The sequence below is a fragment of the Xiphophorus hellerii genome, chromosome 1 (assembly GCF_003331165.1).
Source record: "Xiphophorus hellerii strain 12219 chromosome 1, Xiphophorus_hellerii-4.1, whole genome shotgun sequence".
In the NCBI taxonomy this organism is placed as follows: domain Eukaryota; kingdom Metazoa; phylum Chordata; class Actinopteri; order Cyprinodontiformes; family Poeciliidae; genus Xiphophorus; species Xiphophorus hellerii.
The window spans coordinates 32,559,693-32,582,931 of record NC_045672.1 but is presented as its reverse complement, the minus strand read 5'-3'; the positions used below and the strand labels follow the sequence as shown (position 1 = coordinate 32,582,931).

The following is a 23,239-nucleotide window of genomic DNA, read 5'->3' as shown; positions in this document are numbered from 1 at the left end:
TTTGGACAATGCAGCCTGTGGATGCTGGCATTAGCATTAGCCAGCAGCTAAGCACAGCATTAGCTGCTAATGCTATGCTTGGAGATGCTGCTTTAGCCTTGAACTCCTTTTAGCACAACTTAAACACAACAATAATCTTTTGCAGCATCCAATCAGATCGTTCAGGAGCAGAAATCAGAAGCAGCTTCGTCCTCGATCGATGTTAGCGGATGTAGCTAACAGATTTATGGCCGTAGCAGAAACACAAGCAGGTTGCAGCTCTGGATAATTTAGGTTAAAAGAAAAAACTAAATTAAATACTAAATAATAAATTGCATTAATAATTTTAACATGTTAAAATCTATGTGATTAATGGAATTTAACAAGTGGATGCCACAGACCTAGCTAGAGTCAATAGAATAGAAACCTTGAAAGTTTTTTTGTACAAAAAGTAAAAAGAGAAACAACAAAAAACAAATTCAATAATTAAAAGTTTTATTTCATAAAAACATATTTGGATACATCTTTTTAAATCAGAACTCGTTAAATATTCTCCACAGGAAGGGGCGTCTGTCTTTCCGCTCCCTGACAAACAGAGACATGAAACTTTGTTCCTCCTTTAAAAGACAAACTCTAGTTTTTATGTTTCAGGCGAAAAAAAAAGTTCACCGTTTGTTTTCAGCCAAATCCAACCAGACAAACTTTTCTGAAACTAAATAAACTCTCTATAGCTGTCCGGAGGTACTTACCGCCCCCTAGAGGCTGGCTGTGGCACACGTTGTTGCGTTGCTATAGAAACCAGCAGAAGTTTCCATCTCAAGCTGGGTGGAGCCTGAATAAAATGTCTCCACCTAATAACTACATCACTACGTTATATCGTTGTTACTTTATATTCAGCCTCAAAAAGAAAAATTATTTTTAAACTTCATTTTGACCAAAAATGCTTTTTGCTGCCAATACAAACCATAAACTGAGACAAAACCAGCTGCAGCAGGAAAATCACCTGAAACATAAACTAGAAGAAAAACGACTGTAACTAAATATTAAAGGCAAACCGGTGATAAACCTGGACACAACAAATGATAATAAATATGTTTATTTTCCCTTCTTTGTGGTTTTTCAGATTATCAATAAACGAATCGAAATGACATGTAGAAAAATTGTCCCCCATTTGACCTGAAATAACGATAAACTGAAAATGATTAAAATTAACGGAAAATTCACTTTAATTCATTCAAAGTCCCAAAGAGCAGGAAGTTCAGGTTAAAGTCTCAGTGCTGAAACTCCGCCCTCTGCTGACCTCAATGTGGAACTGCATGCGGTCAGAAATAATTGCTTCAGTAACTATAGTTACATCTCTTTTGAATATTTTTCTGATATTTTAACATGTTTTTGATTGAAAATGTGCCACTGAAATATGGAGCTTTATGGATGTGGTTCCACCTTATGGAGTCATAATACTGCTGTGTTATGATTTATGGAGTAAACACTTAAATTCATTCATATGAATGAATGACGCTGTGAACTTTCTCCCTTCTTTAATCCTCTGTTCACCAATCAGCCGTCAGATTGTCACGTTAGCTGCTGATGCAAATCAATCCTCACATCTATTTCTGTCCAACATCCAGTCATCATTCCAGGTCTCCGTGGCAACTGCAGCCAGGTATCTGCCTGAATGATGGGGATCCTGCAGGGGGCGCCGCCGCCCAGCAGCCGTTGAACTGTTTTCAGTCAGATCAGAGTCAGGTGGTCTGGCTGAAAGCTGAAGTGAAACTCTGAGGAGGTTTCAGGTCGTTTCCCAGAAGGAGAAACTGCGGCGTTGCTTCTGTCAGCAGCAGTCAAGCCGTCCTCCATGTTGGATCTAAACCAGGGCGGCGGCTCAGATTACATTTCATTTCCATCCAAAACCAAAAACTGTTCTCACTTTATTGCTTTTTCTACTTGATGCGTGCAGCGGGAAGCAGGAGTCTCTGCTTCCCGCTGCGCGCCGCCTCAGCCATCGCTCTCCTGCAGTTTGTGTTTCACCAGGAAGTCCCTGATGGTCACATGATCGTCTGGCCCCGCCCCCTCCAGCTGCTGCAGATACTCCTCCCACTGCTGCTTGTCTCTTCCTGTTTGCCACGACAGACGGATCACCACCTGCAGCAGTGGCAGCGCCAGCGACTGGAGCGCCACGTCCAGCTGGAAGGGGAGGGGCTTATTATGCAATGGGAGGGGCTTATCAGTCAGTGGGAGGGGCTTGTCCTGCACCTCAGGGGGCAGGAGCAGGCGGAGGGCGTGGTCGCAGTGCTCCAGAGCCTCCTCCAGCTGCTCCACCTCCTGGAAACAACAAGCCAGCCCCACCAGGGTGAAGAACCAGTGGGAGGAGGCTGGGGGCGGGGCCTGTGTCTCATCGTCATGGTAACTGGTCCAGCCCAGCTTGTGTTGGAGTCTCTTGGCGTTGAGTAGCGGACCCAAAGCGTCCTGGAAACGTTCGGCTCTGAACAAGAAGAAAAGCATACAGTTGACCTGGAAAACCTGGAAAAGTCTGGAAAAACCTGGAGAACCAGGATCCAGATCCTGATGTAGTTTCGCCGGATTAATTTTATTGCTTGAATTTTCCTGCAGGTTCATCATGAGTTGTTCTCAGCTGCTGTTAGCTTTAAGGAGTCCACCGCTAACATGTTAGCATCAATATGCTGGATTTCCCTACGAACCTAAAACTGTTAAAGAAATCACATTTTTTACAAAACTGTTTATCTTTGTCATATTTTCATCTACGGAGGTCGTCAGGTTTTATTTACCCAGTTTATTAATATTTATATAGTATATATATATATATAATATAATATAGTATATTAATATTTATTAATATTCTATAAATAAAATATTGGTTTTATTTACAGACCCCAATCTAGCTAACACCATTAGCAGGAGCTAACACCATTAGCAGGAGCTAACACCATTAGCAGGAGCTAACACCTGAACGATACTTGATATGTAGAAATTCCTGTTCTGGTTGGATGGTGCTAGCTCCGTAGCATCTAGCATGCATCATCTACCCAAGATGCATTGCAGGATAAAGATGGCAACATCTTACTGACAATATTTTTATTTAATTTGTCAAATTAAACAGCCTGCAGTATTCTTACTGTGTTTTTATTCTTTTTATAAATTCCTCAGATAAAGTCTGTTGTTAAAAAGCAGTGGTGCATCATGGGAGCTTCTTGTCTGAAGCAGCGTTCTCACCTGATGAGCAGCTGGCCGGCCTGCAGGTCGCTCAGATAGAAGAACTGCCGCACGCTCGGCGCCCCCCGCAGGTCGGGCAGCGAACACAGGTGAGAGAGGTACTGCTCGAACGCCCGGCTTCGCTTAGCGATGGTTTCCGCCGTGAAGTTCCTGCGCAGCTTCTTTCCTGCCAACGTTAAGAGACGTCAGAGCTCAAACCCGAACCGCTTCCTGTAGCAGGACGACGCGGCGCCTTACGGGGGAACGAGACGCGCTCCATCTGGTTGCCGTAGTTACGCCTCAGAGTGGCATGGAGCCGCTGGAAGTCGGAGTAGCGGCGGGTGATGACAGCGGGCATCTTGTCGCTGCCTCCGGACTGGATGACATGGATGGCGTAGAGCTGCGGGACAGAACCGGTTCAGTCGGGTCGGTTGACGATACGTCGTGTGATGCATCGAGTCATCGGGTCATCGAGTCATCGGGTTATCGGGTCGGGTCATCGAGTCTTCGGGTCACCGAGTCGGCGCTCAGAGGAAGAACTCACCACATACTTGGCGGCGCCGTCCTGAACCACGCTGGCGTCCGTCACCTCGAACAGCAGCCCGTCCGCCGGCCGCCTCACGCCGTGGCCGGGACTCGACCCGCCAAGTCCGCGGAGGGTCCGCCAACCGTCCTGGATCTGTCGGGTCAGCAGGGCGGAAGGGGCGGGGCCGACGGGGGACATGCCCACAGGACTGGCATCTGTGAGAAACAACAGACAGGAAATGAGACGCTCGGACCGCCGCCTAGCCCAACCAGGACGGTCCGACGTTTTGGCGACCTGTGCTGCTCAGTCCGTCCTCCAGCGACTCGCCCAGGAAGTCCGAGTCGCTGTCTATCGCCTCGCCGTCGTCCTCGCCGCCGAGCTCTCCGTCGTCGAAGCACAGCGTTCCCCGGAGACGCTCCGTCACGCACTCCTCCTCCTCCAGCTCCGCCTCCCACCGCTCCTCGCTGAAGCCCCGCCTCTCGCCCTCCGGGTCACCGCCCTCCTGGTCCGGGTCGGCGCCCGGGCCAGACTTGAACAGAGAGCGCTTCAGGCGGTCCAGAAACCGTGCCGCCATGACACCGCCTGGCAGGAACCAGAGGTTTTACCTGTCAGTTTGCATCAACACCTTAGATCTGACCTTTGACCCAAAATGTCACTGATGGACTTTTAGGTCCCAGAATCTCCTAAACATTTAGACAAACTTTTTACGTTTGAAATCGTTATATCTCTGTTTGAATTCCATCTTTATATGATAAAATTTCTCCAAATTCTTTGAAATAGAGAAATGTACAAAACTGTGATTATAGAAACTATTATAATACATTTAATACACCAAGTATATTCCTCACATGATTAGTCTTATTAAGTAACTACATAATAAGGCTAAGCTAAGCTAACACTGCAGGCAAGGCAGTGATATTGCAAAAGTGATAAATTGTTGATATAGTTTTATTTTATGCATTTTTTTAACCTTAAAATCTGCTGCTGGAATTCAAAACAGCTCCATCAAGTTTCACTGACGTAGTTTTTAGGTCTGGAACAGAGAACTTTCCCATCCAAAGGTGGGTCTGTGCCTTACCAGAGGCACAAGCCTCTCTGGTTCCTGCTAGTTAGCGACTTTTACTTCCTGTTTGTTACATCCATACGCAGTGTCAACATCTGACTAAACTACGCTTTACTAGCCTGGTTGAGTCGCCTCAAACCACTAGATGGACAAAATTCACATTTTCTTATTTTTTCTTTTTTGGCAACATTTTAAAAGCTAGCTTAAGACTTACATGACAATTGGATGGAAACAGCGTCAAACTAAATATTCAGTTAGCAAGTAAATTATTTGGCTTGTAACTATTTAGCTAACTACTGCTAACTAAATATTCAGCTTGCTAACTAAATAGGTAGTTAGGCAGCTAAATAGTTAGCCAGGCTATCTAGTAACTAGTTAACCTGAGAGCGCCCTCCACAGGAAAGCAGAAGAACAGCAGCTCTCATTGTGATTGCTGCTGTTCCTGAACACATCCTGAGTTTTTAAAGAGGTTTTGGTAAAAGAATGTTCCTCATTCAGTTTATCTGAGGTTGAACTGAGTTCAGATCATTTATTTCCAGGTTGAAGGTCACAGAGAAACGGTTTGTTTCCATTGCAGCTCTGCAGAAACTCCGAGCCGCAGCAGCGATGGCTGCCGGCCGGCCTGGCTCCGGTTACAGGACCGGCAGCTCCTCCGCATGGAAATCATGTCACTGATTAATAATGCAGAGATCTGCGAAGTCAGCCTGCAGGAGGCGGCGGCCTGCAGACTCCCTCCAGATCATTTCCTCCCCAACGGCTGCAGCGATTATCAGGACTGAAGCAGCTGATAAAACAGGAGCTGCTGACCACCAACTCAACACAAACACAGGCCAGTCAGGCTGAATGTTGCCATCTTCAGTCTGGTGTTCACTTTAACAGTTTTCCTTTCGCTCTGACCTGCTGGTTCTGATTCTGAACGGTAAATAGTTTCAAAGGAATAAAACTCCTGCAGATCTGCAGAATATAACAGGAATTAAAAGATTATCCACGTTTATGCATCAAAGTCCAAACTGAGGTGTTCACTGGTGGGACCTTCAGCTCGCTAATTAAATACTTAGTTTGGAGCTAAATATTTAGCTTGCTAACTAAATATTATTTAAAAATCTTTTAAATTGAATTTATAAACAAATGATGCATGAAAGAAATTGACAAGAAAAGAAGAGTTTAGAAGGAAGGAGATCCTGATGAGATGAAGAATCGCCGGCCTTCCTGTTAGCTTTCAGCGATGTTCTCACCTGATGACAGAAAAATGTCTCCAAACTTTCTGCTTCAGGTGTTTCTGCTTCTACGTTAGCAGATGATTTAAACCAATAGCTTAAAATATTGAAACGTAACACATCAATAATAGAGATTATTAATTAAACATTAGATAAGTTTGAAAGTCGCCATTTGTAAAGTTACACAGTAAAAAACTAACAATAATAATCTGTGTTATTTAGTCTGTCATAAAAGAAAAAAAAAGATTTTCTCCATTTGTTTCATTCATTCATAAATGTCACAGTTTCACACTATATTTAAGTTAGATAAATATTTATCTTGGAGCTAAGTAGTTAGCTTGAAAACCCAATATTTAGTTAGGAACCTTAAACTAAATATTCAGCTTGCTAATTAAATACCAGTTTAAAACTTTGTATTTATATTTTACTTACAAATGAATGTACAACATGGTGAAACTATGACATTGAAAAATGAACCCACATTTTTTTAAATACATAACCCAAATTATTGTCCTTCCTTCCCCACCAGGTCGTTACTGTAAATAAAAAATTGTTTTTAATAACTCACCTGTTTGAATAAAAAGTCAATAAAACAAATAAATAAGAATAAATTGAGCGTTTAATCTGTATTTGTACCGTGTTTTCTATGCTAATTAGGTTGCAACAAAAACAAACTACGTCAAGATTTGTTGGTTTTATTGTTAAATATTTGACATTAAAACGTGTGAAAGTTTGTAGTGTTGCAATAAGGAAATTATATTTCAGCTAAAACTGTCCAGAAATGAGAAGTTAAAAGCACCAGATGTCCGTGAAGGCATCGTTGTGATGACTAACAGGTAGTTATCGATCACCAATAACTTAACTTAAACATATTTAAAGTGTTACAGGAGCATTTATTGATCACTAACCAGAACTTTGTGTTAAGGTCCGCTAACTGACCCAAACATCCCGGACCAGAACCGGTTCTCCTTCTCTCGGTCTCAGATCTTTTGCAGCTAACCTCCAGGCTGTTTCGGACTGGTTTCGGACCAGTTTAACGGCTGCTGCGCGGAGTTAGCAGCGGAGCTAACAAGTTTCCGCTGCTCCTCCTCTCAAAGTTGCTCCAAAGCCTCCGACCTCCGGACACTCACCCTGGACTGGACCGGGACTCGCTCCCCGCTCCGCTCAGTCCATGTCGGCCCGGTTCACCTGAAGCCCGAGGTTCCTATCATGATCTCCGAGGTGGACCGTTCAGTCCGAGTTTTGCAGTCGGACCGACACTTTGAGCTGACTGCATCCTGATTCCCTCAAGCCTTCCCCGGCCACAGCCAGCGGGAGAAGGCGGGGCCCTCTGGATGTCACTCGGTGACCATATAAGGACATGCAGTGTTCAGTTCCGTCCAGTAGAGGGGAGTAAAAACTCAAGCAACCGAACCTACACATTGTTCTGATGCCATAAATTATGCAAATATTTTACTTAATAAACTAGTTTTACATGCATTTTTAAATTTATCATATTTTTCATTTTAATGCAGACACATTTAATATTAAATATTTCCTTGATTTATGTTTTATTTTTTATATTTCTCATTTATTTTCTGTATATAAAGAATTTTTATAATTTCTTTTACATGCTGTATTTATGTAATTTATTTTATTTTTAATTTAGTGCAGAAACATTTAATTTTAAATATTTATTTTATTTATATTCCTTATTTATTTTCCAGATCTTTGTTTAATTATGTTTATTTATTTTTGACATAGATTTACATCATCCTTTAAATAAAAACAATTCAATATCATTAAGTTATATATATATATATATATATATATATATATATATATATATATATATATATATATATATATATATATATATATATATGGTTAATTTTGAAAATATATTTATTTTTGAAGTAGTTGAACTCATAAATGTCCATAAATTTAAGAAGATCCAGCTGAGATACTTGACTTGAATTTTTACTCATTTCTGTAAATATTATTAAAACTATAAATGTGCTAAAATCCAATCTGGCAGTGGAAATATTACATCTTCTTCCTCCACTTGATGCCAGGTTTTGTTCTTGTTGTTTGCACCAACTTTTACATTCAAATCTGTTGCTCATGTCACCAAATGACCTCAGTAAGTCACAAAAAAACAAAGTTGTTGTTTTTTTGTAGCATTGAGAGAGAGCGGGTTGGGGGCGTGGCTAACCTGACGCAGTCCGCAGTGGGCGGAGCCTCCACCTTGTCAGGTCGGAGCCTCCACCCATCAGATGAAACTCGGAGTTTCTGCTGTTGACACATTTCACCGACCCGCGTCTCATCTGAGCAGGTAAGAGAACCAGAGCCGTTTACTGGGTCGGGACCAGTAAGATGTACTGGGGCAGACGTTATAAACTGGGTTTCTTTGGAGCTGGGCGTCTTCAGCGTGTTTTTTATAAGTTTCTGAGTGGAGAAGTTCTGAAATGTTGAGCCTGTTGGTTTGTGTTAAACCAACATCTGGTGGCTTCAGATAGACAGGAAACAGGAAGACATGCAGCTGGCAGCAGGCGGACTGCCAGGTCACAGAATCAGCTCAAAATGTTGAAACATCTGAATGGAAAGAGAACGGATCGTTTTCACTTTCCAGGAACATCAGCGAGTTATCCTCAATATTTCTAAAAGTTTTAAATTGTTGGTGAAATATATGTGGAAAAAATCAGGAATAAAATCTGGGTGTAGTGATGAACTCTGACCTGAACCTTCAGACACACATAAAGACGGTTACAAAGAACAGGATTAGAGGTCTAGTGTCCCGGACAGGGGGAAAATAGTGCATGTGTTATTTTAAATGTTTAAAGTTAATTATTTGCTCAAATTCTGTCTGGCACTTGGAATATTAAATCTTCATCCTCCACTTCATATTTTATGTGTTTGCACCAACTTTTACGTTCAAATCTTTTGCAAATTCATAAAGTGGATAAATGTTATTCCAGCTCAGACTGGCTGTGACCCGCTTTGAGGCGTGTTGGCACCATAACAACCCGAATGTGATCAGATTCGTCACGGTAACGGATGATGGCTTGTTGAGCCAACAGCAGTTTCTGTTTTGATGCCTGATGTGGTCAGGATCCCAGCGCCGTGATGCTGCCAGATGCTGTGTTTGTGTTGAGGAACCGTTCAGGGAAACGTCTGGATGCTTCATGTTGGTTTTGTTTGTTTCCGTCTGTTTTTCTGCTTCAGGATCGTTTAGAAACGACGACTGACTGCAGAGATCATCTAACATTAATACAGCATCTTCATAACTTAATCTCTACTGAGCCAACACTGGAACAAAATTCAGAAAGGGTCGAGAAAAGCTGCAATCAATCAATCGATCGATCGATCAAGTTTATTTATGTAACACATTTCAACAACAAGACATTTCAAAGTGTTTACATCATAAAAACACAAAAATAAAAAGAGATAAAAACAAAATAGAGTCACAAATTGAGAACATCAGTAACAGCCGATAATAATAAATGTTTCTGGACGATAAATTATCCCAGAAGTTATTGTGATAAACGATAATATTGTTGCCTTGAGAAAGTTTTCCAGAAATATAACAGCAACTCATTGTCAAAATGAACAAACATTAAACTCTAATGAACATTTAAACTGGAAGACATTTTAATATCCAAAGTAAATAAAATGATTTATGAATCTGTAAACAAAATTATCCTTCAAAGAAGGTTTAGTTCAGGCCAAAGCAGCAGACTGAAGACTTTTATCACCCAGTTTCTGGTGGAAAGAGAAAAACAACAAATGGAAATTATTGAGCAATATTGATTTATTGATTTGTTGATTATTTTGACAGTCATAAAAACAAACACCACATCATCAAAACCAATGTTCCAGTGATTATTAATCGGAAGCAGCTCTCACCAGCTGGGCGTTTAGCCTTGATTTTAAGGGTCTCGGTGTTCCGGCTGTTTTGCAGTTTTCTGGAAGTTTGTTCCAGATTTACGACTCATAGAAGCTGAACTCTGTTAGATGTTAATCCTGCGATGGAGAGCAGTCGCTCCAGAATTCGTTCTGAGCTGATCTTTAATCACGTCGCAGCAGGTGAAGAGAGTTTTCCTCTTTTCAACAAGCAGCATCAGGTCTTCGCTCTGCAGCATCAGGTCTTCGCTCTGCAGCATCAGGTCTTCGCTCTGCAGCATCAGGTCTTCGCTCTGCAGCATCAGGTCTTTGCTCTGCAGCATCAGGTCTTCGCTCTGCAGCATCAGGTCTTTGCTCTGCGGCATCAGGTCTTTGCTCTGCGGCATCAGGTCTTTGCTCTGCGGCATCAGGTCTTTGCTCTGCGGCATCAGGTCTTCGCTCTGCAGCATCAGGTCTTTGCTCTGCGGCATCAGGTCTTTGCTCTGCGGCATCAGGTCTTCGCTCTGCGGCATCAGGTCTTTGCTCTGCGGCATCAGGTCTTCGCTCTGCAGCATCAGGTCTTCGCTCTGCAGCATCAGGTCTTCGCTCTGCAGCATCAGGTCTTCGCTCTGCGGCATCAGGTCTTCGCTCTGCAGCATCAGGTCTTCGCTCTGCGGTATCAGGTCTTTGCTCTGCGGCATCAGGTCTTTGCTCTGCGGCATCAGGTCTTCGCTCTGCGGCATCAGGTCTTTGCTCTGCGGCATCAGGTCTTCGCTCTGCGGCATCAGGTCTTTGCTCTGCGGCATCAGGTCTTTGCTCTGCAGCATCAGGTCTTTGCTCTGCAGCATCAGGTCTTTGCTCTGCAGCATCAGGTCTTCAGATATTCCGCGTGGTGCTGCAGAATCTGTTGACAAAAACAGGAAAAACGAGTCCGGCTCATCCAGCTGCAGCAGAAAGGACTCAACATGTTTAACCAACTGGACAATTTAAATGAAATAAAACTCCAAACGGAAACAAACCAGGAAATGTTTCATTAACATTCCCAGCTGCAGCGGAGCGCTGACTGCAGTTTTCAGACCAATTTTTAATATCGGTAGACAGTTATTCTTTCTGAAAAGTTGATAAATATGTCAATAAGTTGCTAAGTGAGAGTTTTTACACGTCGCCTGATGGGCGGAGCTTCCAGTCAAAACAGGAGACGACAAATGATTTTCTGACGTAGATCAGATCTGTTTCACGTATCAGCAGAAATTTAAATACACATTTAAATTTAAATACACATTTAAATCAATCAGGATAAAGACCAGGAAACTCAGCATCCATGTTTCCATCCATTTGTTGTGAATTTTAATCAAACTCTTAAAATGTGGTAAAAGAAAAAGTGAATTATGAATAGTTTGGAGCAAATCCGTTTCCTGATGCCGTTTGACTGTAAAACATTTTGAAGTTAAAATCGTGACATGCTGCAGTGGAACCTCCTTCATTTGGCTCAGACACTGAGAACAGCGCTGCAGGTTCTTATCGTCTGGAGACCAAGTGATTTTCTGAAAACCATTTCCAGACTCCAGAAATGGAGGGTTGGATGTTTTCCTGGGCGGCTCCAGCTGTCCAGCTGCTGCAGGTGTGTCTCACCTGGGAATGAATCAGTGCAGGGTGGGAGGACGATCACATGACCACAGCATCAGGTCCATGAAACCCTGAGCAGAGTCAACATGCTGACTCAGCAGGCTATCGGAGAGCCGTCACTGAGCCCAGCAGCAGCTTCTCCTCACGGCCTCCCAGGATGAAACTCTGGACCTCGATCCATAACTGGTTCATGTTTTAACTGCAGACACAAACTCTGTCATGTTTTCATGCTCTGGAGTCACAGCTGCTGATTTTATTTCATAATGCTGTGATGTTATCATGTTATTAAACCCTGCTGTGGGAGGAAGTTCTAAAAACACCAAAAACCCATTAAACCCTGAATCACACACAGTCTAAAATTAGCTTCCCACTGGTTGTACCAATTAAAGTGTGTGTTGGATCAGAGCCGGCGGCGGCTCTCTTGGTCTGTTTGAAGGTTGTTGCTGCTTTCCGGTCGGTCACAGGTGTTGCTCTGCAGAGGGTTGCCCTGAATAAAAGTTGCTCCACCGGTTCTGCCAGCTGGTTGCGGCTGGGAGGGGCAGACGGAGATCAACAAGCCCGAAACCTGACGGAGAAACCTCCAGCTTCTGTTCTGCTGCTGCTTTAGTAAAATGGTGCCTAATGAAGAACCAGACATCCGGCTCTGCTTCTTCTTCTGCACCCAAGATGGCGCCGTCGCCTGATTGGTCAATCCTCCTGAGGTCTAACAGAGTGACCAATCATTTCACCAAACATGTCTGCTTCTCTTCTCTCTGGGTTTTCAGCGTTTCTCAGGGACCAAGACTAAAATACACTAGAGAAATCAATCAATCAATCAATCAATCAATCAATCAATCAATCGGTTGGTAAACAGGAAACCAGAATCATCAATTCTGATCAACTAATCAATGCTCCATTGATTACTCTGAACTTGAGCGTTTTCCTGATTTAAAGGAACTTTGAGTTTCCTGGAAAGTTTTCTGTAATATGAACCAAACGGTTCTGATCCGTTCATGTCTGGACCAGAGAGACTGACTTTATGTTCATGATTGATTCCAGATTTTAGTTTGATGTTAATGCATAACTGAGCTGTTATTGTTGCAGGTTAATTCTTTAATTAAGAGAAGACTAATTACTGATCAATTAATCAATTTATTGCTAAATTGATCAATTGAAATTTTCTAAATGTTTACAGAAACTTCATAATCCATTTTATTCATGGTGGGTTTTATTTTTTTTTATCATTTTTGGACGTTTAAAATATCTTCAGTTGAGTCTGAAGTGTTATTTACAAAATAAAGTTTTGTCTTGATTCTTTCATGCAATCCTCTAATCTCCATGGCAACCAGTCAGCTGTTAAACACCTGGTGGGCCTAGCCCCGCCTTTGAGCCGCAGCTCCGCCCCCTCTCAGCTCCTTCAGACTAGCCAGCAGCGATTAGCAAACAGCTGCTGAGCTGCTGCTCAGAGCGACGCTGGAAGAAACTTTAAACGGTTAATAGAGGAGCCATGTTGGCTGACTTCCTGGAGGCGGAGCTTCAGAGAGAGCAGGAGTTCTTAAAGAGACAGAGGCCCAATTTCAAAGCGTTAATCAGGAAGTTAAATGTTTTTTAAGTCATGTTGGATATAAACAGCATTTTTACGACATAGTTACTGTATTGTGCTATAAAATGGAAACCGTGACTCTGGCCCTTTAAACGCCCCACGGTCACATGAGCAGCAACGATCCACCTGTAAACATCTTTAAGTGTCATCAAGATGTTTCTGGATCTCTTTCTTTCCTGTTTCTTTAGGAACTCGTTCCCTCAGTTTTATGTTTCTGGATGAAATCTTGTGTTTGGAGTTTCTGGTTTCTGAGTCATTAGTGAAACGTTTTTATGGCAGGAGCCGGTTTCATTCAGCCTGAATGTGAGCAAACGGCCTCATTGTTTCGGTAATTTTGGGTTCAGATGGTTTATCTGGAGTCCGGCTTTGTGAATCAGGCGCTTCGCAGAAATCTGACGTTGCTGAACAGGTTTTTATTTCTGCCTGCAGCCACTCGAGTCTGTCGCACGTCGCCGACCGTCGCTGCAGCTTCCTGAGTTAATAAGTGAAGGAAAGCAGAGCAGAGTTAATGTTTCTCAAAGCTGGCAGGAATTCGTCCTGCACAGAAATAGTTTCTCCTTAAGTGATGCTTGTTAAGAAAAGATTGGAACTGACGCTGGCGCCTCTGCTTGTCGTTGTAGGAACATTTTGTCCCTGATTCTTTCTGGACGTTGCATCACATCTAACCTGCAGGCTGAAAACACAAACCCAGAAACTTTTACTCAATTACATTTGAGCAACTTTTTGATGAAATAAACTTTTAGGAGTATTTTTATTTAGAGTAATTCTATTATGAAGTGTCTCTGAATTTCTGGATTTTCTCCCCACTGAATGAAAAACAAACATGTTGGAGCCAAAACCCTCCAGACTCACCTGCAGGTTCTGAAACTGATTTGGAAACATTTTATTTTACCTGATTTTATTTTTTGTTTTGTGAATTATTATCATTTTGGTTCTTACAATACCAGAAAAAGTCCATTTAACTTTATATGTTTGTCTGTCTTTAATATTACATGATTGATGATTTGATTCATTCAGTTCAGACGTTTTACTTTTTCACTCTTAGTTCAGTAAAAACATGTTGAAGTCATAATAATTTAACTTTTATACTCCTCCTCACACACCTTGTTTCAGGTCTGATGTTTGTTTTTTCTGAGCTTAATTAAACTAAAACGATTTTGTCTTTAGGCTGTTGTGCCTCTAAAAAACACAACAGATGGAAAAAGTAAGTACACCCTGCTGTTTAGGCCTGACTTCAGACCAGCAGCTCTGTGTCAATGAGTAGCTGATCGTCATCAAGCAGAGCACATCTAAAACAGCAGGTTAGCACAACGACAGGCTGGAAAGACTTCAGCAATGACCCCCGAGGAGCAACTGGGGAAAGGTCAAAGGTCAGCTCTAAACTGGCCCATCTTCCTCCAGAGAGGAAGATTATTCCCAAGAGGAAAACGGATCAAAACTGGAGGAAACGTTGTTCCAAAATCAGCTGTGTGTCGTTGCTGCTTTCTCAGATTCAGCCATGAGGGGGCGCTCTTCCAGCGTTGGTCGCCTCGTCCTGCTTTCGTTCTGCAGCCTGATGATCGGAGGAGCAGCAGCACTGAGGATCTGTTCCTACAACATCCAGAAGTTCGACAAGACGAAAGCAGCAGATTACAAAGTGATGCACACTCTGACCAAGGCAGGACACACACACACATACACACACACCCCTACACACACACCAAACACACACACACCCCGACACACACACATACACACACACACCCCGACACACACACACACACCCCGACACACCCCAATTCACTAGTGAAAACATGAAAAATCAATTAAAAGTTGGGACATTTTATTTACAAACATTTCTTCTCCTGTTTCAATAGTTTATTTGTATTTTCTTTAAGTTTCTCCTCCTGTCTGACCCCGAGTTGTTTCCTCTGCAGATCGTGTCCCGCTGTGATATCTGCGTCCTGCAGGACGTTGTGGATCCGGAGCTGAAAGCAGTCAAAGCTCTGGTGACGTCGCTGAACAGGTACGCCTCCACGCTCTCCTCCAGAACCAGAAACCTTTCTCACCCACAACGTTTCCCCCTCTGGCTCTCACTTCTGTGCCGTTAACTGGATCAGTATGAAGCCCACAGGAAACAGCGTACTTTAATTAGGCCACTTCCACTCTGGAAGACCAGCAGCTGATTGTGGTGCTAAAATCCAGCAGTAGCAGTCAGGGTCTCTGTTGGCGGCAGACGGCTCCTGATGCAGGAAGTTCAGGTTCAGAGAAGGAAAATTACACTGAGGGTATTTGAGTTCAGTTTTTAAATTAATTTGGTGCTTCGTTAGACAAAACTCACCTCCAGCCTTCATCTCCTTCTCCTCATCATCATCCACGTTTACACACTTCCTCCATCTAAACTGAAAATAAAGATTTGAAACTGAAAAATTATTTTAAAACTAAAAGAAAGAACGTTGAAACAGAAAAATAAACTACTTTTCATATTCAAAGGTTTTTTTGTTTTTGCAATTTCAGATATTTCTTTCTTGTAAACAAACTTTATGGTTTGTCCCATGATGCGTTCACAGAAGCTGGGTTATAATAGTTTTTATAGTTTAGTTTTACTTTGTGTCTAATTCAGTTAGTTTTGTGGTTATGTAAACATTGACTGGGTAATGAATAATCTAAAGAAGAAACCATTTCAAAAAGTAAGTTCAGTTATTGAACTGTTGGAGAATACATGAATAAATGGAGCCGTAATTTACCGACAGCTGACTAAACTGTTTGAGTGGAAAAATAAATAAATTTCACATCAATAAATAAATTCATAAACACAGAAATCAAGGATATTATATCCATAGTTTCAGTATGTTTAAGTCGATTGTATAAACAGTTATTTCAGTTCAAAAGGTTTTCTCAAATTCAGTTTTTATTATTTTGTTAGTTTTAGTGAACTGTAATAACCTTCCTCCTCTTCCTCCTCCGGTTCTTCATCAACAACCTGAACACAAACATACTCAATAAATTCAAATATTATTCATTTATTTCAGGAACTCTATCATCAAGTTAAATCCATTATGTAGATTAACTACATGTTTGAAAGACTTTACAGTTGTTAGTTACAGTTGATGAAAACTCAACATTTAAAGTTTGAATAAACAGCAATAAAAAATTATTTTTAAAAACAGAAACGTGGGCTTGAAGGTTTTTCTGTTCAAACAATGCTTTCTAATTGAGTATGACTGTAATAAAGCAGATAATAATGATCTGTGTCTGCTGTCTGCCTCCAACAGGAGAAATTACAGGTACGGTGGATTTTAAGTGCGTTTGGGACGATAACCTTTTGGAAAATAATCACTTCATTTAACCTCCTTCACTAATCCTGGTCTCTTCAGGAGCAGCTACTGCTTTATTCTGTTCCTGAAACCTTCATGTTCCTCCTGGGTGGCGAGCTTCTGCATCAAACTGAAATATTACTGAAATATTATTGAAATAGTACTGAAATATTACTACTGCATAATGAGAAAAAACTAAATTATTCATACCTTTACCAGAAGTGGATTTAAAATGATTTTCATTTGTGACAGGACAGAAAAGTAAAACCAGATAAATTAAAACAATCCTTTGATATGTGTTGAAATCTTTACTGTGTTTAATGTAAAAGTGCATCATAAACTGGTTTCCAGTTTACCCAGAGCTGCTCTCTAACATGGATGACCATTTTCTGTCTGACCTTCTGGTGTTACATTTTAAATATTATTAAGGGCTAATTATTTTTCTTTGGTTGTTTAGAAGAAAATATGTTCAAATAAAAAACTTGGGATTTACTCTGTTTACTAACCTGAAGGGGCTTCATGCTAAAGGTGTTAGCATGTTTCATTTTCTAAAAACCAATCAATAAACACATCATAACTGATTATTACTGCATTTGTGGGTTTATTTATGCTGGCAGACAAAAATCTGTCACTACTAACATGACTGTTATGTTTCATATCATTATGACCTTTAAAAGTATACATCAGAAACATTTTATTGCAGCCAAATGATATCTGGTGTGTTTTATTTGATCTTATAAATCCACATTGGAAAAATAAGTAAACTTTAAAAAATCTAATATGGCCGCCACGTCAGCTTAAAAATGAAATTCAAAATAATAAACCAGTTATTAAATCCATGATACACACGGCAAAGTCAACATCTGTTAAATGTTGTGTTTACTAGGGAATATAGTAGTGGTATGCTAGCTTAGTAGCATTTAGCTGGTAACAACAGCTAGCAAGCACCACTGGTTTTCTGATGCTCAGCTAAAACCATCAGCTCTGTTAAACTGGGCGTGGCTTTATTCCCAGTTCCAGGTTCCAACTTCCAAACCAAACAGAAAACAGAAAAAGTGTTCAAGTGATTCCCAAAGCTACGTTAGCTTAGCCACTGTTAGCACACTAGTTAGCATCAGTAAACTGTGGACAGGTTAGCTAATAAATAACAGCTTTATGGGTTATAAACTAATATAAAATACTGTCTATCCATAAATATAGTCCATTAACTTATCTAAATTAATTATCAGTGATATCTGTTAGCTTTATTCTGAGTGTTATAAAATTATTTAATTTAGCCCATTACTTTAGACAGATGTGCTGTCATTTGATGATTTCAGGTAATTATAAATCAGTAATTTAGGTAAATTATTACTTGTGTGTCATGGTCAGTTTAAAGTAACATATAATATTACTTTATAATACCTTATAATATTAATTTAAAAATATTAGAAATGAATGGTTAAATGTCAGAATATTTAAAATGTGTCCAGATTTTGTGGATCGGGCGCTTTGTGTGAGTTTCTGTGCAGAAATGTGAAACTGTTGATGTAAATGGAGGGAAGTGCTGCGTTCAGTGGACAGATGCTGTGTTTGTGTCGTTTGTTGAGGTATGACGAACATCATTATGAATACGTGTCTAGTCAAAGTCTGGGGAAGTCCTCTGATGACCTTCAGCAGTACGTCTTCATCTACAGGTGAGACGTCATTATAAACACAAAGTCAACTTACTTTTACTAACATTTCAATTAAAATATTATTAAATTATTTATACCTTCAGTTTATCGTGTCCTTTTTTTTGTTCATTTATTGTTTCCTCGTATCCTTCCTTCATTCCTTCCTACCTTGTTTTTTGTGTCCTACCTTATTTCTTTCCTTGTTTCCTCGTATCCTTTTTTGTGTCCTGCCTTCCTTCTTTACTTCCTTCCTTCTTTCTTTCCTTCCTTCCTTCCTTCCTTCTTTCCTATAAATAAGTGTGAGTCCTAGTTCTCTGTCTTGAATCCATGACTTGACCTTTGACCCTCTGATTAGGACACACCTGGTGAAACAGTTGGGTCAGCACCAGTACAAAGGTAAAGCCTTCGTACGGCCGCCATTTGCCGTCCATTTCAGCTGCAATAAAACTGGTCAGTAGATTTTTAAGCAGAACTAAAAAGGTTCTTATTTTCCTTCTCTGATCCGTTTGAACGTCTTTTCTTCCAGACATCAAGGAGTTTGTTTTGGTTCCGCTCCACACTGACCCGGACCAGGCCGTCCAGGAGATCGACTGGCTCTACGACGTCTTTGAGGAAGTCAGCGCAAAGTGGAACAACACTGGTGAGGAAGCAGCAACTTCACGATTCTGAGGTCAAAGGTTAGATAGACGAAGCTGGAAACTTCTAGAAATGATGATCCTGGGAAAATGTTGGGATGTTCAGACGAGGAAGTGTTATGGATGGATGGATGGATGGATGGATGGATGGATGGATGGATGGATGGATGGATGGATGGATGGATGGATGGATGGATGGATGGATGGATGGATGGATGGTCGGTTGGTTCTGGTCGGTTGGTTCTGGTCGGTTGGTTCTGGTTAGTTGGTTGGTTCTGGTTGGTTGGTTCTGGTCGGTTGGTTCTGGTCAGTTGGTTCTGGTTAGTTGGTTGGTTGGTTCTGGTCAGTTGGTTCTGGTTAGTTGGTTGGTTCTGGTCGGTCGGTTGGTTGGTTCTGGTTGTTTCTGGTTGGTTGGTTCTGGTTGGTTGGTTCTGGCTGGTTGGTTCTGGTTGGTTCTAGCTGGTTTCCCAGTGCATTGTGGGTGTTGTTTCCTGCCTGGATCGTTGTTTCTTGATGTGGTTCGACTCCGTGTATTTCAGAATGTGATGTTCCTGGGAGATTTCCACGCCGGCTGCGCCTACGTCACCCGGGACGACAAGAAGAATATCCGACTCTTCACCAACTCCAACTTCTCCTGGCTGATCGGAGACCGAGAGGACACCACCGTCACCGACCAGACCAACTGCCCCTACGACAGGTTTGTGTTCCACAGAGAAATCAAACGGCTGCAGATGTTCTCCAGACCAGACTCACTGAGGAGTTGATGCCTCCTCCTCCTCCTCCTCCTCCCCCCCCCCCCCCCCCACACACACACCCCCCACCCGGCTGTGTGTGTTTCAGGATCGTGGTTCATGGACAGTCCTTCCTGCAGGCCATCAGGCCGTTCTCTGGAATGGTTTTCAACTTCGGCAAAGAATTCAGACTCAAGCAGGCAAAGGTAGGACGTCGCTCCAGCAGAAGGAACCGGAACATGTTTGTACTTAAGGGTTGATCTCTTCTGATAGATTAGGTCAGATCACCCTCAGCTGGACTCTGCTTACTGATGAGGCCACTTCTCAAGTCTGGATTTTAATCATAGGCACAAGAGAGACATCTCAACATTTTTAACAAATCCTTCATTTTCACATTTATGCACCACTTTGTTTCCATCAGATAAAATCCCAATAAAAATCCTCTATCTTTGTGGTTGGATTATAAAGTTTTTGTATGGAAGCAAAACAAGCTGCAAACACATAAATGATGTAAACTCTTAAAGACACAAACACAAAAAATAAAAACCACAAAAAATGCTGCAAATTACAAAAACAGCAAATAATAAAAATGCAAGTTCACTGCAGAAAACAGAAGACCTCCAGGCCACCAGGGGGAGTCTGGAGTTGGTAATATTACCTACGTAAATACACTGCTGGTCAGTAATATTGTAAAAGACTGCAGTAGTGAGGACGGCCCGGTCCGGCCCGGTCCGGTGCTCAGCGCCCTGTGCCTCTGTGAAGCGTGGACTCGGTCTGTTTGGGCCTCCTGCTGCTAAACAGAGCAACAACAAAACAGATCATTTTAAATGTTCAGTAAAGGTATTTCTGCTGGAGATATTTGTTTTGTTATGACTTGTTGAATTCAATATAATCTCCATCTCTTGATTATATATATTATATATAAGTATAAAACTAACTTTTATACCAAAGTTAATTTGGTATAAAGTGAAGCTAATAACAGATCAAGTTCAGGACAAACATACGGCATATATAAAACATAAAATAAATGTCTGATGCTACATGTGAAAAATAAAAAGACTAATGGAACTAAAATGTCCTTTTTAAAAGAAACTATGAATGTTGTGACTTTATGACCCAAAAATGTTACAATAAATTCATCAGTTTTCTTCTCCTCTGGTCTGAGAAGAAAACTTTTGTTTAAAAATCATGATGATAATAAGAACCAAACAGCCACTGCCACAAAAAATATATTAACTTCATAATTATGTATAAAGTTTCCCTGTAATGACTTTCTGCAAAAGAAATTCAAAATAAATATAAATTCCTGTGTTTTGTGACTGAGATTTTAAGACAATAAACATTTTTAAAATTGTGAAATCATGAATGTTTTTTAAAAGATTTTCAAAAGTGGATATTGTACAATAAATCTATTCCATCTTTACTTTTTATTTAATAAAAAATGTGGTTTTCTAGCAGGGATGAAGAGATAAATTATGATATAATTAATAATAAGTTTTATTCACAAATACTGCTTTCTATAAATCACCTCCATTTTTAAAGTGAAATCATTTTATTTTAGAAAGTGCTTAAATAAAATCACAAAAGCCCAATCTTTATAGCAACATGTTGACATCTGAATTTAAGATTTGAAATTAGTTTTGTATTTGTGACATTTTGTTTTACTTTCCTCAGTCAGTTTGTGATTATTCTTTTTATTTCTTCTTTTTTCTGCTCAGTTTATCATATCAAACTTTTTATTATTAATGTTCCTTGTCATGATATTTTCTTTTAATTTTCTATAAAGATGGAAAAAACAACAAAACATTGCCATAAATCTGCCTTTTAACTCAAAACGTCAGATGCAGCAATGAATTGTGGGTAATACGCTTCGCTGAAGTCTGTAAAAATGCGGATGTTGTGTAAAGGCGGAAATTGGACCCAAAATGGGCGAAGGGCAAAAATAGATATTTTTTTAAAGGTCACAGTGTGTGGGACACACTGCGACCTTTAACCTCCAACATGAACGAAGGCCAAAGACCTTTTCTTCTTTCCTCTATCTTTTTTCTGAACTGATCCCATGTGATTTGATGGCCGACGCCCCCTAGTGGCCAGGAGGACCAATGGTTTGTGGTGCGACTTTGTTTACGGCTTTTCCCCTTTTGCTTCCATTTCCTGTAGCTGTAGAGTTTTTCTGTTGCATTTTTTTGTTTGTTTTTGGGGTTTTTTGGTGTATTTTTCATCATTCATCTGTTTGCCTCGTATCCGTCTCACAGTTTCTGGTTTCTGTTGCTTCTGTCTGCCAGGTGCTGAAACTGAGCGACCACTATCCAATAGAGGTGAGATTAAAAGGCTCCGCCCCCCTCCTTCAGACCACGCCCCTGCTGGTCGTCGGCGCCATCATCCGGTTCGTCTTTCCTGCTCTGTGATCGTCTGATCCAGTCTAGATGGCCATCCTGTTAGATTTTATGAAGCAGTTTTGAACACATTTAGGAGATTTCACTCAAAATGTAAAGTCTTTAAGAGCCAGAAGCGACGTTCTGCTTTCTTGCGTCTGGTTTTTGTCTTCTGCTGGAGATTCATATTTTTACCAAAGAAAGAGCAAATTGAAGATTAAATTATAGGAGATTAACTATAATCTGTAAACTAAAATCTGCTCTGTGTTTACCTCTGAGTTGACCTGCTGACCTGCTGAAAGGCAGGAAATGTCTCCAGACTGGAGGAATTAAAGTTTTTACCTTTTACTTCAGAATAATTGTTTTTAATAAACCAGATTTTAGGGGTTCGTTTTGTTTTTTAACATCTTTATATTTTTTGTGTGTTTTTTTTTCTTTTTTTTTTCAACACAGGTGTTTTTCTGATTGTGTACAGAAACTGTTGTACATAGAATGTCAGGAACTTTTAGAACAGAAATAAAATGTGTAGATTTTTTAAAACTGTAAAGTTGAACCTTAAGGCTGCTGTTTTTGTTGTATTTTTATAACATGTCACATTTTTCCTCTTTAGACCTTAAGTCAGGTGAAATAAAAGATGCATAAAAAGTAGTTTCAACGTAAATTAATTAAAAGTGACTGACTAGGTCTACAAACTGGGTCAAACAGAAGGGAAACTGCTGGGAAAACAGGACAAAAAAGCAAAACTTGGTAAATGGAAATATATAATATGATCAAACATCAATAAATCTTCATCTACTGCTCTCCTTACTTTGTGTTTCACTCTGAAATTAAATTAAACTGGACAAATGGGCCTTCAGAACCGTACTGAGAATCCTTTAGGTTCTTACTGCTTTATGAGAAACATGACATTTAGCCAAACTCTGGAAACAAAGCAGAGTGAGACCTCTCGTCGCTTCATCTCTTTGTATTAGAAAATGTTGCTTATTAAAATTAGGAGGTAGAATAAACCTTCTGTCTACATCTTCTGCTGCCTCAGGAAACACATCAGAGTGAGCCATCTTCTCTCCTCCGCCCCTCTCTGCTTTAGGTAACGTGGCCTTACTGAGACTCAGGAAACGCATCAGAGTGAGCCCTCTGTTTCGCTTCAGGAAACAAGCGTGCAGAAGAATATCTATGATGGAGGGATATACAATATTTATTCAATATTTAATTTAATATATATTACAGGAAGAGTCAGAATGTAAAAGTTTTCACATTTTTCGTTTTTTTAAAAATTTGATCAATAAAATTTGAAAACTGATCATGTATGTAGATTAAAAAATAGATATTTTGAGTCACACTCCACACCAGTAGGTTACGTTAAACGGTAACCAAAAAAAATCCAGAAGAACACCACAGTGGACGATCTTTCATCAGGAAACACATCAGAGTGAGCCCTCTCCTCAGTTCCGCTCCTCTCTGGGGTCTGCTTTAGGAAACGTGGCCT

General features: G+C 40.7%; 3 protein-coding genes and 1 long non-coding RNA gene across 6 annotated transcripts; 1 reads left to right on the top strand and 3 right to left on the bottom strand.

Annotated features, from left to right (window-relative positions):
• Window positions 1–457: 457 nt before the first annotated feature.
• snx21 (sorting nexin family member 21) lies at window positions 458–7,335 on the bottom strand. Of its 2 annotated transcripts, none has more exons than XM_032561345.1 (7): window positions 7,123–7,335; window positions 4,007–4,294; window positions 3,731–3,927; window positions 3,445–3,586; window positions 3,208–3,373; window positions 1,977–2,458; window positions 458–1,934 (listed from the first exon to the last, which is right to left on the bottom strand). In XM_032561345.1, exons 2-7 carry the CDS (start codon window positions 4,284–4,286, stop codon window positions 1,900–1,902), a joined length of 1,302 nt encoding a protein of 433 aa, XP_032417236.1. In that variant the 5' UTR covers window positions 4,287–4,294; window positions 7,123–7,335; the 3' UTR covers window positions 458–1,899. The 2 variants fall into 2 exon arrangements, with proteins under 2 accessions (XP_032417236.1, XP_032417244.1); XM_032561353.1 differs by having other exon boundaries at window positions 458–1,928; window positions 1,971–2,458; window positions 7,123–7,334.
• An 855-nt stretch (window positions 7,336–8,190) lies between these two features.
• LOC116718974 (deoxyribonuclease-1-like 2) lies at window positions 8,191–22,560 on the top strand. 2 transcript variants are annotated; one of them, XM_032561291.1, is made up of 10 exons: window positions 8,191–8,306; window positions 14,552–14,718; window positions 14,978–15,066; window positions 16,316–16,327; window positions 17,947–18,033; window positions 18,368–18,462; window positions 18,539–18,650; window positions 19,186–19,344; window positions 19,488–19,584; window positions 21,664–22,560. In XM_032561291.1, the coding sequence occupies exons 2-10, from the start codon at window positions 14,560–14,562 to the stop codon at window positions 21,784–21,786; spliced, it is 933 nt and encodes a 310-aa protein (XP_032417182.1). In that variant the 5' UTR covers window positions 8,191–8,306; window positions 14,552–14,559; the 3' UTR covers window positions 21,787–22,560. The 2 variants fall into 2 exon arrangements, with proteins under 2 accessions (XP_032417182.1, XP_032417191.1); XM_032561300.1 differs by lacking the exon at window positions 16,316–16,327.
• Window positions 9,248–11,951, bottom strand: LOC116718987 (selection and upkeep of intraepithelial T-cells protein 5-like). The gene is made up of 2 exons (XM_032561310.1): window positions 11,860–11,951; window positions 9,248–10,757 (listed from the first exon to the last, which is right to left on the bottom strand). Exon 2 carries the CDS (start codon window positions 10,720–10,722, stop codon window positions 9,982–9,984), a length of 741 nt encoding a protein of 246 aa, XP_032417201.1. The 5' UTR covers window positions 10,723–10,757; window positions 11,860–11,951; the 3' UTR covers window positions 9,248–9,981.
• LOC116719000 (uncharacterized) lies at window positions 14,867–15,639 on the bottom strand. The gene is made up of 3 exons (XR_004339047.1): window positions 15,382–15,639; window positions 15,110–15,283; window positions 14,867–15,028 (listed from the first exon to the last, which is right to left on the bottom strand). It is a non-coding gene; the product is annotated as an uncharacterized LOC116719000 (long non-coding RNA).
• Window positions 22,561–23,239: the final 679 nt, after the last annotated feature.